Source organism: Sapajus apella, unplaced genomic scaffold, assembly GCF_009761245.1.
Source record: "Sapajus apella isolate SASKATOON/1434 unplaced genomic scaffold, GSC_monkey_1.0 scaffold16, whole genome shotgun sequence".
Taxonomy (NCBI): Eukaryota; Metazoa; Chordata; class Mammalia; order Primates; family Cebidae; genus Sapajus; species Sapajus apella.
The window spans coordinates 11,857,086-11,873,053 of NW_022436956.1; the positions used below are offsets into that span (position 1 = coordinate 11,857,086).

At 42.8% G+C, this 15,968-nt stretch overlaps 2 protein-coding genes across 2 annotated transcripts in view; both read right to left on the reverse strand.

The window, feature by feature from the left end:
* Positions 1-15,968, reverse strand: part of GRAMD1B (GRAM domain containing 1B) — a 269,058-nt gene that overhangs the window by 207,680 nt on the left and 45,410 nt on the right. The gene's annotated exons all lie outside the window — the stretch shown is intronic.
* Positions 12,438-13,179, reverse strand: LOC116556118 (cytochrome c oxidase subunit 5A, mitochondrial-like). The gene has a single exon (XM_032285145.1). It carries the CDS (start codon positions 13,074-13,076, stop codon positions 12,624-12,626), a length of 453 nt encoding a protein of 150 aa, XP_032141036.1. The 5' UTR covers positions 13,077-13,179; the 3' UTR covers positions 12,438-12,623.

Sequence of the window (15,968 nt, forward strand, 5' to 3'; positions counted from 1 at the left end):
TTTGTTGTTGTTGCTGCTGTTTTAAGAGATAGGGTCTCTATCACCCAGCCTGGAATGCAGTGGCACAATCATAGTTTACCGCAGCCTCGAACTTCTGGACTCAAGCACTCCTCCTGCCTCAACCTCCAAAGTAGCTGGGACTACAGGTGTGTGCCACCATGCCTGGCTAATTTTTATTATTTTTTATAGAGTCAGGGTATGGATATGTTGCCCAGGCTGGTCTTGAACTCCTGGTCTCAAGCGATCCTTTAGCCATTGCCTCCCAAAGTGGTGGCAATACAGGCATGAGCTACCATGCCCAGCAGACGCTGTTAATTAAAAAAAAAAAATGATGAGTTCCCTTCTGTGGAGCTGGTAAAGCACAGAGTGAACCTGTTGGGGACAGGATCAGTATGAGTTTGAGACCAGACAACCTCTATGGTCACTTGCAAGTCTAAGACTCTAGAGCATTCCGCAGTTCCAAGGTTCTATATATAGCAAGTCCCTGTCTGCTCTTGCTCTTCAAGTTGTCCTTTTATGATGTTTTCTCTTTCTTTTCTCCTTTGAGAATGTCCTCAATATTCATTTATTAATCAGTCTTCACAAGCATAAAGACTTCTCAAAGCAGTTCACCCATACCTCTTTCCCACGCATCATTTCCCACCTTGTCTGACAATTAGTGACACACATTTTCCACTTGCCCCCAGACTATGGCTGCCATTCACACAGGAGTTATATCCCATTCGTCGTTGTTGTCTGTTAGCAAGCTCACTGCTCCAGACTGAGCACTTACATTTATCCTCAGTAAATGTCTATGAATGAAAAAATGATAGTGGAAGAACAGGGGAGGACAAGGAACAGTGCTGGGAGGTTTAAAGAGGCACCCAGTGCAATTATTTCCCAGCCTGGAATCTCCAGAAATTGCTCTTCTGCTGCAGTGCCCTTCTGGAGAGAAGAAAAGTGAAGACCATCATCTGCTTCAGCCCTGCCGTTTTCCTAGGGGCAGCTCTGACTGTGGACACAATGTCCCTTAGATTATCATGTCACACTAAGCCTACACCACAGAGGAGGTCTCAGGAGAAGTAACCTGAGACAATAATGCCCTTTACCCAGAACATTCACTCCTGATTAACTAAAGTTCAGGTTTTTAAGGTAAGGGTATTTGGACTATGAATCTTTGGGGAGCAATTAAGGAAAGGAAAAAGAATGTACTTGGAAAAAACCGCTTATCTGTCAACTCTTAAGAAAATACCCTGAATCAGTTTAGTCAAACCTCTTTCTCCTACTGATAAGGGCCCCAGCTTAACCATCCCTGAGAGAGGGGATTTTATCCGACTCTCTTTCAAAGATGTCTAGACAGGAAAATCTTCCAACTCCCCTTGGGAAACCCTGACAGATTTGTGTTGTGGTACTGGCCAGCCCTCCAGAAAATAACCATCCTCTTCCATGGTTTTCTGTTTGAAGGATGTCTGCCAGTCCTGATTAGAAGGCTGATATTAAGCCATTATTTAATTTCCCCAAAATATCTGTTTATTCTATTCGAGTTTCAAAGCAGAAAAGTACCTTAGAGAAAGAAAGCCAACTTTCACATTTTATATATAAAATAGGCAGGGCATGGTGGTTCACTCCCACAATCCCAGCACTTTAGAAGGCCAAGGTGGGAGGACTGCTAGAGGACAGGCGTTTGAGACCAGCCTGGACAACATAGCAAGACCTGATCTCTGAAAAGAATCATTTTAAAAATTAGCCAGGCGTAGAGGCATGCATGTGTAGCCCCAGCTACCAGTTGCTCACTGCAACCTCTACCTCCCACATTCAAGTGATCTTGTGACTCAGCCTCCCAAGTAGCTGGAATTACAGGCACATACTACCACACCTGGCTAATTTTTATATTTTGAGTACAGACAGCGTTTCCCATGTTGGCCAGGCTGGTCTCAAACTCCTGACCTCAGATGATCCACCCACCTCAGGCTCCCAAAGTGCTGGGATTACAGGTGTGAGCCACTGCACCCAGCCTGTTTGTTTGTTCTATTGATACATGATAGATGTGCATATTTGGGGATTATGTGTGATCATTTACTACATTCATATAATTTGTAAAGATCAGTTCTGATGCCAGAGCTTATGTTCTCACATGATTTACTTAGTTTCCTCCACGGTAGAGTGATTTCAGACCTTAATGTCAATATCTCAGTCCTAAGTTGGTACCTGATTTGATAAATCATGAATGCATTTTTGTTGTTGTTGTTGTTGTTTTAAGAGACTGGGTCTCTCTCGCCCAGGCTGGAGTGCACTGGCACAATCACAGTTTACTGCAGCCTCGAATTCCTGGACTCAAGCCACCCTTCTGCCTCAACCTCCCAAGTAGGTGGGACTAGAGGCATGTGCCACCACGATGGTCACTTGCAAGTCTAAGACTACATAATGATTGCATGTGCCTGTACAAAATACCATGACAAATTCTTAGCATCCGTCACATGATCTGTTTGAGATTAATGCAGCCCTTGCACTTCATTGATAGTTACCTTGTCTCCCATAAGTGAAGTACAAGAGTTCTAGATTTAGAAAATCTGAGTTCAGATCTTGGATTCACCACTTATTAGCAAGTTAATTCATCTCTCGGTGCCTCAGTTAACCTATGTAAAAAACAAGATTGATAATAGTGTCCATCTCAAGGGCTTATTGTGGGAGATAAACAGATAAAACACATAAACGCTTAGCTCAGTCGCTAGCACATAGCACATGCTAAAAAAAAGGCTGACAATTACTTCATTTTTATGTCTGCAGTCGTGTATGGTCATCACACTTTCATCACTAATGTAATGACACACATTCAGGCAACAAGTTGTGTCTGACTTCAGGGACACATCACACACCCACCATAGAGCACTCTAAAAATCTAACTTTTCTCAACAATGCCACACAGGCTGCACTTATGAAATACAATGATCATTTCGGTAGCTCCCTACTCATACGCACAGAAAAAGATGAATAAAGACTGAGGTCAAGTTAACAGCTTAAAATAGAGGTTTATTTATTTTAAGGCCTGTGGAGTAGCAGGGAGTAAAAAATGGTAAGAATTGGTACAATTATGATCATTATCTTTATCACATTATTATGATAATTAGTATGAATAGAACTCTTGGGCTGGTCAGCATCTCCGATTTCTGTACTTGCCTTCTCTCTTTTTTTTTTTGAGACAGAGTTTCGCTCTTTTTACCCAGGCTGGAGTGCAATGGCGCGATCTCGGCTCACCGCAACCTCCGCCTCCTGGGTTCAGGCAATTCTCCTGCCTCAGCCTCCTGAGTAGCTGGGATTACAGGAACGCGCCACCATGCCCAGCTGATTTTTTGTATTTTTAGTAGAGACGGTGTTTCACCATGTTGACCAGGATTGTCTCGATCTCTTGACCTCATGATCCACCCACTTCGGCCTCCCAAAGTGCTGGGATTACAGGCGTGAGCCACAGCGCCCGGCCAGTACTTGCCTTCTCTAAAGGATCTAGAGGATGCTTCATTGCTCCCTTACAATAGGAGTGGTTTTGCCATTTAACTGTCATCTCCATCACACTCAACAGAAGTTCTAAAACGGCATTTTGGTCTTCTATTCAAGCAGGAGATCTTTCTACACCTTTCATTACAGGAGAAGCAACTGGTATAGCTAATTCAATGTGCTGTAACTAATGCCTTGGAAATGCCCAAAGTATATCAACCCTAATCCACTTTGAAGACTAAATGTATTCAGCATGCTAGTTTTTGTATTAAGCTATACATTATAGTGAAATCAGCTCTAGGGGAAAATTCTCTTTCAACCCTAGCTAAAACCATTTTTATTTATTTCTAAAACTTACAAGAGCCTGATGCAATAGAAAAGAAAAAATAATAAACCTTGATAATAAGATACCCATTTAACTGTTGGCTGAGCTACCACAATGGCAGATATGTGGTTTTTGAACAAAGACTATGTGTATGTGTATAATATCTAGAACTCCCAAGATAGGTATCAGTCCAAAAAGTAATAGTGACTACATTTTCATAGAAAACACTAATAGCAAGCTTCAAAGTCACTGTTTTTCCTATGAGACATAATGGCAACAGTTAGTCCATTAAATGGTGACTAACAGATGAGCCACTATTAAATCTTTTTACACACAGAGAATTGTAGAAAGAAGAAATGAGTGGCTTGGAAAAGAGTGACTGAGAACCTACTGACATTTATTTACCCTGGCAGAAGAGTAAATGGTCAGAGAATTGCATCCCACCCGGATCAAAGACCTTAACAATGAAAATGAACTTCACCTGACCAAGACCTAAGGATCCCTGAAGGCCACCAAGAATACAGAGCTTCATCCCAAGACCAAGCAGCCCCTGGCTCTGCTATGCATTGACTGAAAAGAGAGTAATGTCGTCATGAGACCTAGAAAAGCCTTCGGAATTTCAGATAAGTGGGGCCCAAAGAAAAGGCAGCTTAGGGGGCCTTTCATACAAATCAGCTTCTCCAAGACACGAGTAGGCCATTCTGAATGCATTTTAACAAATATGAACTATCTTTTGAAGGGGATGCATGTGTAGGTGAGAATATCTTCTGAAAGAGAGTCAATGTTGTGGCATGGTGAAACCCTAAGACTCTAGAGTGAGGCTAAGTTCCAACCCTGCTCTACTATCCACTTACAGAAGGACTTTAAGAGATTTACTTATTATCTCAACCTTGGTTTATGCATCCATTCATTTATCCTTAGAATAAGTTTACTGAGTAGTTATATGACTCACACACTGTTCTGAACAAAACACACCAAAATCTTTCTCCTTGAGGAGCAAGCGTTCTCATGGGTTGGGGGTGGGAGCTAAGCAATGGACATAATGATTAAATAAATTTAAAAATAGGTTGGAAGGTGACGAGAGCTATGCAAAGACAAGGGGGATAAGGATGACATAGGGGAGTCAGAGTAAACCCCATAAGGAAAATTACATTTGAACAAAGCATATCAAGAAGTAAGGGAGCTAAGCATTCATCTATAAAAACATAATGCTGGTACTATCACAGAAGGTTGTTGGAAGAATTAAATGAGATGTGGTGCAGAGTATGTAACATTGTGCCTGCACACAGTAAGCGCTCAGTAAATACTAGTAAGAATAATAATAATTATTATTATTATGATGATGGGCCAGACACGGTGGCTCATGCCTGTAATCCCAGCACTTTGGGAGGCCAAGGCAGGTGGATCATCTGAGGTCAGGAGTTCGAGACCAGCCTGGTTAACATGGCAAAACCCCATCTCTACTAAAAACACAAAAATTAACCAGGCATGGTGGTACATGATTGTAGTCCCAGCTACTTGGGAAGCTGAGGCAGTAGAATCACTTGAATCTGGGAGGCAGAGGTTGCAGTGAACCAAGATCATACCACTGCACTCCAGCCTGGGCAACACAGCCAGACTCCGTCTCGAAAAAAAAAAAAAAGAGAGAGAGAGAGATGATAATGATGGATTTCTAAGATCACTAACAGTTTCTGCTAAGGCTTTCTGAGATCCCACTGCACAAATAATAGCCACTTGTTTTTATTAGACAACCTTGAATAAATGATGACTTAAGCTGCAACTTCTCAGAACAACCACTTTTTTTCTGACTTGGTTCTCCAAATACAGTCCTATCTGACTACTAAGCCACCCAAGGTCGTTCTTGTGTAAGGGCTACAGAAGACGCAATTGAAATGCATCATACTTTTCAATTGCGTCTTCTGTAGCCCTTGAGCAAGAAGGTCAGAGAACTGCCTCCCATCAGGAGATGCTTGTTCCCTCTTCTTGGAAGCTGGGGTGGGGTTGGGACTAGGGTCCTGGATGACTGTGAAGGTTTATCTCTGCAGGATCCACCTACTCTTCAGGTGAAAACCTGTGGGTTGAAGGATTTGAAGGAACCTCACTTATCCTGCAGCTCTTCAGAGAGGGAACAAATAGAAGTAAAACCCATGTATTTCCTCTGCTCCCTTCCCATGTGGAACATTAAATTCATCCTCCACTGAAACAAACAAAAAAAATGTATGGACAAATGGTCCCTGAATTTTTACGGAAATTCCCCAATGCCCCCTGATCCCATAATTATACTTCCTGATGTTTATCGATCAGTTGTCTATCCAAGACACGTTCACCCCAGCGCTGCCATTAATGCAATGAAGGAAACACAAAGAGGTCAAAGAAAGCAGAGGACCCCTAATCTCTCACATGGACAGAATATGCTTTGCTCCGTTTCTCAGGGAGATAAAGGGAATGATAAGAGGGAAGGCAGGGGTGGAAATTTCTCTTCGTTGCTATTTTGGAGAGCAGGAAATCCACTTTGAAAACGGGTGAGAGTCCAGGACCAGGTGAACTCAGGGCAGACTGCGATACAATCGAGGCTCCATTCAAGGGAGGTAATACTCAAGCTGAAGATGAATTTGGCTCTAACTGCAGCACTTATAAGGTAATATAGAAAGTGCAAATGCATATGGGTCTTTGGGGTTTCTTAGCTCAAAAAATAAAATCAGAAAAAATTATGGAGAAAATAGTATGTTCCCAGGGTTGGGCTTTCTATATCAGCCCCACATTTTTGGAAAGCAATGTGGAAAAATGTAGTTAGAACCATAAAGCTAGTAATATCTCTTAACCTTACAATCCTGCTCCTAAGAGTGTTGTAGTTTAGGGGAGCGGGGGCATTGGAGTTAGGCAGACCTGAGTACAAATCCTGGCTCTATATTTATTGGCTTGTGTGATGTAGCTGAACTAGTGACTTCTCTGGACTTCATCTCTTTCTGCACAAAAGTGGAAAAATCATATGCACTTCATGCATTGTGAACATTAACTGATACACCACAGTAAAGTGTCAAGTGCAGTGCCTTGCACATGATAGGCACTAAACGAATGGCTTTAGTTTTTCTTTAACAGCAGTAATTATTATTTATTCTGCAAGAGAAAATATTTATTTAAGAGAAAAACTGGCAAAAACCAAAACACCAAATAAAAAAATGACTAAAGAAATAATTATATTTCTACTCAAAAAAGAAATGCAACTATTAAAAAAACAAACATATATCCACTCTATATTAACTAGTCTATGATTACTTTTGCATACATTTGCTGGAAGTGGAATAAAATTACACATACACTTACCACATTGCGTATCTCTGTGTAGGTATATGTGTTACATATATGTTAACATATTTTGTTTATACGTAACATAATTTTCTATGTGTAATTAAGTAGGGCCAGTTAGATTTCATTTGTTCATAATAATTGTTTTCAAAATAATGAAATATTTTTAACCTAAAAATATCAAAATTGGAGGCTGAGGCAGGAGAATTGCTTGAGCCCAGGAGTCCAAGACCAGCCTGACAACATGGAAAACCCCATTGCTACAGAAAAAAAAAAAAATACAAAAATTAGCCAGGCATGGTGGTGCACACCTGTAGTCCCAGCTATCAGGGAGGCTGAGGTGGGAGGATTGCTGAAGCCACAAAAGTCAAGGCTGCAGTGAGCCATGATTGTGTCACCGCACTCCAGCCTGTGTGACAGAGCAAGATCCTGCCTCAAAAACTAATAATAATAAAATGGCAAAATTTAATTAATTCCTTAATTGAAAATGAAAAAATAGGGAAGTGCAAAGGGTCATTGGGTATTTCTAAATCTCTGGGAGACTGTAACTTAAACTAATAATACCAATCCCACAACTGCTACATCAAGCCTAAATAATAGCAGATTTGTTCCAGGGCTGACATTATGATTTCAAGAGCTCCTCCTACCAGGATTGCTAAAGCCATTATCTTCCTCATTTATTTAATTATTAGATATCTGTTGCAGATATTTATTATACCTGCTATATGCCAGGTGATAAATCTGTAAGTGTACTGCCCTCAATGAACACGTAACCTACTAAAGAAGATCAGTTACTCAACTATTTAAACATGAGGCAGTGAGCTGTGCTATCAGAGATACACAGGGCACTTTGGGGGTTTCATCCATTTTCTCAAACCATTAGGTAGGCATGAAGATAGTGATGTGTCTACAGGTAAACATAAATGAAATAAAATAAAATAGAGCTTGCCTAGAGGCCACTTGGTAATTAAGTGGCAGAGTACCGGCCTGATCTCATGTCTTCTAATGACACGCTCTCTGTTCTCTTCACTCTAGCACAGCCTCTCCCTACATAAAGTGATCTGGAAGTTCTCTTTGCCAGCATCTTCTTTCTAGATGTTCTTTGTCCTTCCTCGAACCCTAAGTAAGCATGTGCTGTTCCAGCTCTCTAGAAGAAGAGGAGATGGCTGCACTGTTCTTAGGGGATGTGGTCTGCAGGTGCTACTGGTGGGTGGAGCAGGGAGGAACAGCAGAGGACTGGTTCCAGGGTCTTGTGTAGGTGGAGAACCGTAATTCTGCAGGTGGGACTCCTTGGCAGTATCGGAGTTACCGATGGAGCATCTGAGGACATCCAGGCACAACTGATTTTGCTCAAAAATATTTGTTTTTCTTCTGTCTCAGAAGGAGTTTGGGGCAAGAAGTCTTTTGCTTCTCCCCAGATCCTATCTCCCTCCCTTCCACCCCATCCTGACACTTTCCCCTTTCCTCCTCCATGTCTTCCTCTCTCCTCTTCTCAGTAAGAGTCCCCAACACACACACTTTTTTTTTTCTTTTTTTTTTTTTTCTTCTATAAGCTCCTTTTTTCTTGTCCCCAAATCTTCTGTTTCATGAGTCCTGAGAGGCTGGTCCCTGACCTCATAACCATAACCCTCACAGTCTCAGCCGCCTGCAGGCCTCCCTGTGCTGATTAGAATCAGCCTGTCTGGTACAGGGGGTCAGAGAGGGAAAGGCACAATGCAGAGACGGAGAACACATTTCTAAAAGCTGATCTTGTGACTCAGTAAATCCAACTCCACCACAATTTGTACTAATTGGAACTCAGTAAGGCAGAGTTATGGAACTACTGTTCGCCAGTAAAGGAAAGCGTGAAGCAGGTACTCACCACACCTTTGGAGACAGAACACTGTAAATGTTCTAAAGCCTCTTGTTTTAGGCTGCTTGTTGTGGGTTTTGTTGTCGGTTTGTTTGAACTATACTTTCAGGCACCCAAATCACAGATTTTGAAAGCAGAAATAAAGCCCTTCCTTATTTCTCACAGGTCTTGTTTGCAGGAACCCATGCTGGATGCAGGCAAAAGTCCCAAAGTCTCAAGCATGTCTCATCCGTCTACAGGTAATTAGTCTGTGCTGTGGTAATGGGCACCCAAGGGCCTGGATGGTGGGCACATTTTAAAAACCAAAGACAAACAATTGACAATTGCAATCTCATTCTCAGAAACATCTGTCTGGTTGTCAAGACAGGGAAGGGCAGGCAACACAGATACCGGAAGTATCCCAACTGAGATATGCAAGTTCTCAGCAGTGTCAGGGGAGCAAGAATGGGGCATTCCAGAGATCAGATGAGATGGCTGAGGCACAGTTACCAACATAAATGCCAACATCTGTATGTGCACAGCCCTTTGAGACTGAAACACTGCTATACATATAACACTCCGGAAGAGAAGTAGGATAGTGGGATGCTACTTTACAGATGAGAAAAGAGGACCAGAGAAATTGTGCAATTTGCATAAGTCCCATAGTAAGAGGCAAAGTCAGGATTTCCAGCCGAGTATGCTCTTTCCAAATTACCATAATTATCAAAAGCACTGGCATAATAGTTAATGTGATAAAACAAAGAACTGTGTTGAAAACTTAAGTCTTCTTCTCCTTCTTCTCCTCCTTCTCCTTCTCCTTCTCCTTCTCCTTCTCTGTCTCCTTCTCCTTCTCCTTCTCCTTCTTCTTCCCCTTTTTTGAGACAGAGTCTCGCTTTGTTGCCCAGGCTGAAGTGCAGTGGCATGATCTCAGCAAACTGCAACCTCCACCTCCCAGGTTCAAGTGATTCTCCTGCCTCAGCCTCCCCAGTAGCTAGGACTACAGGTGTGCACCACCACGCCTGGCTAATTTTTGTATTTTTAATAAAGATGGAGTTTCACCATGTTGGCCAGGCTGGTCTCAAACACCTGACCTTGTGATCCACCCACCCTGGGCTCCCAAAGTGCTGGGATTACAGGCGTAAGCCCCCACGCCCGGCCCGAGAACCCGTCATCTTAATTCCAGGACAGTCTTTTTACTACTTAAAAAAACCAAACTAAGTAATCATATTTCTTTGCCTATTGTTATTGGAAGAGATTAATCAGCGTTATCTCTGGGTAAATAACAATAAATAAGAAAGCAAGTGTAACGCGCCAGCTCAATCTTCGTCCTATTGCATCTAGTCTTCTGAAACAATAGATATTACACTTTTTCCAAAGGAGAAGCAGCCTTCTGCTTTCAGCTGCAGTGGGCTTTTGTCTTCAAAGGTCTAGCTTAGAAAAACACAAAATGTAAATATTGACAGGCTGGGTCAGCATCAGTGTTAGGAGACAGAGTTATCCTGCATGAATGCATGCTTAGCACAATTTAGAGATAATCCAAATTGTCCTACCAGAGTCTCAGTACATCCTAGTGAATTCCACTTATGTCTAAATGCTCCCTACCCATGAGTTCCTTAGCACATAAGTAGTATTACCAAACATCTTCAGTCCGTCCTATGGACACCACCCTCTGGCTCAGGGGCTGTGGAGGAAAGGGAGGGAGTCTCAGAATTTTTGATCTATAACATGCCATCCGTTCACATCAACTCATCCAAGTTACTGTGAAAAGTCAAATAGAATTCTGATCCTTTGTTTGGGCATTTAGTCACTTCTGGTTTCTAATACTAGTTTTAATATAACCTAGACCATGGGTCTATACGAAATAAGAGCAGCGCAGGGTGAGGGGGGGTTATCAGCCATGCAAACAAACAAGTAGCTGTAAAAACATGACAAAGGGGGCAGAAAAATCCCAATGGGTTTTCTGCACCAGTGTAATGCCATATTAGAATTCCTTTCCATTTCACTTAGTTTTCTATTGTGTAACAGTCATAGAGTCCTGACCTTTTCTGAGAGTGGCTGGGGAAACCTGGGTCTACAAAAGCTGATTATTCCATCAAGTTTACACAGTGGGACGGTGACTCCTGGCTCAGGATTTGCCATCAGGCTATACAGTCAGCCCCACACTGGTGCTCTAACGTTTCACCACAATACTAAAGGCTTCAAAAGGCCACTTTCCTAATCCCATTCACAGACATCTACATTCTCTCATTTGAAAGTGTCAAGATGATGATCCTAACCCCTAGAGCCTTCACCTCACCATAAGAAAAAACCTCATCACTTTAGATTCAGGACCCTGTGAAGTTACCTTAGCGGACAATGATCCATTTGCCTATTATCTTTTGGAAAAACCTAGAACTGTGAGCCCTAGGGGGAGCCAAGGCTTTGCTTTTTAGAAGGTTGTATTCACAGAGCCTAGTTTAGAGGCAGTACATAAGCAGCACTCAATGGATACCTGTTAGATCAATGAATGCACCTGCGTTCACTTTTGGGAGATGAGAGAGATAAGCCTAAGCCCATCAATTGATTTTCTCTGGCATTCTGGGACTCTGATTTGCCCTCTCATGCTTTGAAAAGGTCATGAAACCAATCCTGTGTAAAACTGCCAAACTTTAACCCATACAGAAATGGCAGATCACCTTTTGGTGTGACCAACAGGTTCCTAATGCCCTCTGGTGGCCAGGATGATTCCAGATGTCCAAGTCCCCATGCTTTCCTAAGGCTTTCAATTTAAGCATCCCAGAAACCAAGAGCCTGCAGGTTTCATCTGATCTGTCCCCTCCTCCAAGCCAGAGTCCTGAGTCTGTGGGTCAGAAAGATGCCGCCCCCTTCCCAAAGTTCTCTGAGGAAGCGTCTCATCTGTTTCCTGAGAGTAGATAGATAGATCAAGAAGGTGAAACTGAATCTTTTAATGTGAATTGCCTTTCAGTGAATGAATTGTCTGTGGTTTCAAGAGTTCCTTCGGAAAAAAAAAAAAAAAAAAGAAAAGAAAAAAGAAAAAAAAGACCATTCAAGGGAAATAATAATTTCTAGTCAAGAATGTTTAGCTTTCCATTTACTTGGGATTTTCAGGTCACCTCACCCTTCTGAGCATTATAGACCTGCAGAAGGCTTCAAATTTTGTATTGCTAGCATTCCATGATTACATTTCCATTTTATGGAAAGACAAGCTGAGGATACAAATCAATTATTGAAAAAATGATAACTATTCTCTCAAGCCTACAGAAGGCTTTCATTTTTGTTTCATTTGAAATATGTGGTCAATGAAAAAGAAACCTAAACTGCCACAGGGAGTTTTAGACTAAATATCACAGGGGCAGGGATTTTTGTGTTTTATTCCACTGTTGACTTCCCAGCACCTGAAACAGTGTCTGGCACGTTAATATATATTTGATGCATGAACGAATGAATGAACTGAGCCTAAAGAGAAAGAGGTGTTTTTGATGAAAATTATTATTATTATTATTCTTTTTAAGTTCAAACTCATTTCCCTTTTATTAAAGTACAGGTTACCATTACATGGCTTCGTACTCAATAAAGGAAAACTTGTTCAAATAAGGTAATATGTTATCTTCAGCATTTCCAGGTGACTGTTTACACTCAAGTACTCAAGTAGCAATATCAATAAATCCTTGGGAAGCCCATCCATCGGGTTTACACTTTGTCAAGGCCCAGTTCCTTTGGAGTGGAGATTCCCAGTTCATTTAAAGTTGGTCTAAGTTCCTGGATGACATATGGGTAGATTTCCTTATGAGGTCCTGCTTCGTCCTTAACAGCCTCTAGGATGCGAACTGTACTAGCAAAATCATTTAACCGTCTGCATGCCCGCAAAGCAGCATCAATGATCTTGGGCTCCGGAACCAGATCATAGGTAACAAGTGTGTTTATCCCTTTACGCAATTCCCAGGCATCTATATCTGGCTTGTTGAAGTATGTTACCCAGCGAGCATCAAACTCCTCATCTGTCTCACTTGACCCATGGGAATAGCAGCGAACTGACTGGATAGCCGCGGCGGGGCCGGGGGTCGGGGCGGAGTGCAGGAGGCCTCGAGGGCCGGCCCGGGCGGTTGCGGCCACAGCGCAGCGGCGGAGAGCGGCGCCCAGCATGACGGCGATGGGGGCCTGCGAGCAGAGGATGGAGAGAGAAACCGGTGTGAGCTCGCGGGTGGCTCGCGAGCGGTGGGGGCCGGACTCACGCACAGGCGCACGGCGGGCCTTGATGAAAATTATTGTATGTTGGTACTAGTTAGTCCTTTTTTGCTTTTTTTCAGTCAAAGTCTCACTCTGTCACCCAGGCTGGAGTGTGATGGCGTTATCTCAGCTCAAGTAACTCCGCCTCCTGGATTCATCTCCTGCCCCAGAGTAGCTGGGATTACAGGCACCCGCCACCACACCTGGCTAATTTTTGTATTTTTAGTAGAGACAGGGTTTTGCCATGTTGGCCAGGCTGATCTCAAACTCCTGACCTCAGGTGATCCTCCTGCCTCAGCCTCCCAAAGTGTTGGGATCACAGGTGTGAGACACTGCGCCCAGCCAGTTAGTCCTCATTTGGAGAAAATGTCATCTCCTTCCTTGACAGCCTTTAAAAGAGAGTTGAATTCTCATTTGTCTTCAAAATTATAAAATGTGAGGGCTGGAAGGCTTTGCTGTCATTCATTTACTCCACAAATTAGTAAAATGAAGCTCAGAGAAGTTAACACTCCAGAGATCACACAGCTATATAGTGGCAGAGCCCAAGTGAATCCAAATCTTCACCCCTAACACTCTAAAAAAGCAACAGTGGGCCAGGCACAGTGGCTAATGACTATAATCCCCGCACTTTGGGAGGCCGAGGCAGGTAGATCACTTGAGGTCAGGAGCTCGAGACCCGTCTGGCCAACATGGTAAAACTCCGTCTCTACTCAAAATACAAAAATTAGCCAGAAATCATTTGAACCCGGAGGCGGAGGTTGCAGTGAGCCGAGATCGCACCACTGCACTGCAGCCTGGGCAACAGAGTAAGACTCTGTCCGCCCCTGCCCCCCCCCCCAAGAAAAGCGACAATATTCAGTTTTTGGCTGCCACCCACAGTAAGAACGACAATATAAAAAAGAATTTAAGAAACAACACTCACCTTCTCCATGTAATGCACCCTGGTTTGATGTACATCTATTCTATTTCATTTTTCATAGTATTCTGCTCATCACTCACTAAATTCATTTTACAACTTGAAATTTTAAAACACTTCACCATAGCATTTTGCCTACTATAGCTTCTCCCCTTGTAGAAGCCTAAAGTTCTCCAGAATCTTCTGCCCATAAAAAGAACGAGAGTGGTCAGCATTGGGGGACCTATTGATCCAAAGTCCCGAATTTTCTGACTTGGTACAGGCCGTATCTCCCACTGTCAAGTTTCATCTCTCTTGCAAGAGTCCAGTCCAAGCAACTCTCCTTCCCAGCCAGGGTAACCACAACAGTGCATCTCAAACACAACCCAATTTATCTGCAGCAGCCTTGTGCCTGTCCTTGACTGGCTCTCTAACCCACAAGTTAGTAGGGATTTGCATCTCTACATAAAATAGCAAGCCCTTATCTCCCGCTGGCCCCTCTCCACTGCTATCACTCTTCCCCTACCCTGGGAGCCTTCGAGGGGGGAGAATGGTGGCAGCCGGAAGAAGAGCAGAGAAGGGTCAGAGCAGGACAAGTGGTTGGATCTGAGAAGGTCACCAGCTACATAAGTAGATGTGAACAGATGGACTGCTGGACAGTCTTAAGGCTGTAGGCAGTCTCTCTCTCTCTCTCTCTCTTTCTCTCTCTCTCTCTCTCTCTCTCTCTCACACACACACACACACAATTGCAACATATTCTCTCTTTTCTTTTTATCTGATAAATTTCTCCCTCTTCTCTCTCCCTCTTTTCTCTCAAATATTCTCTCTCTCTCTCTCTCTCTCTCTCTCTCTCTCTCTCTCTCTCTCTAACATAGTTAATACGGTAGGAAGACAGTTTCTTGGCTATTTTCCTTCTGACTGACAGGTTGAAACTTTCTACTCTGATTTCCCATTTTCCTGCTGAAAATCAGCAAGACAGGATTTGGCAAGAGGGTGCTTTGTGGCAGCCAGGGCTGAAAACTTCCCCACAGCAAACTGGGCACATTCCCACGACCCCCTGACAACGGGCAGAATTTCCAAGGCTGGCAGCTGAGCCCCTCTCAGGAGCAGTGCAAACCCTGCAGGCTGCATTCGTCTCTTAACAATAGCATCAACTTGCCTGCGAGGCTGGGCAGTGAAGGCCAAGAGACAGCAAAGGAAGGGGAGTCTCTTGGGTAATGCTTTGAATTTTTGTCGCTCATTTCAGATTTTCTCATGAACTATTTTTGAGACTAGGCTTGCAGGTCTGGAGTTCTGCTCCAAAAGGAGAAGATCAGAATGAAGTGAGAAGGCAAGAGAGTACCACCCAACCCTAGCTCTGCCACCAAAGTGCTGTGTGATCTTAAGTCAGTTACTTAACCTCTCTGGCTCTCATTTATCTCAATTTTAAAATGTGAGATTAGATTTTAAAAACAACAATTAATCGGTTACCTTCAATGGTCTTTTCAATTGTTCAGAATCTAATTTATTCTCTTGAAAACAGTCAAATAAAGAAAATGAATGAAGCATTTTTTCTTGCTTTCCCATACCGACCGCAATAGTGAGGAATCAAATACTTGTTGAAGGGAGGCATCTCTTTGAAAGTCTTCCCACAAATTAATAAAAAAGAAATGATAGAAGATTACTGTTTTGCAACATCCAGTGAATTGATGAATCTAGACATGGAACGCTAATCACTACTCATACCACAAAAAGAGAGACAATCAGGCATTACGTGCTTCTCAATGAAAGAGTATAACATCATCCATCATCTTGCCAAAAAGAGCAAACCTAGGCAAATAAAACTTCTCAATTCGGCAACCAATTTGCAGGAAATAAAGGGGACAGAGAACATGTTGAACTGCACTCTGAGTATGTAATCAGTAAGCTCCAAA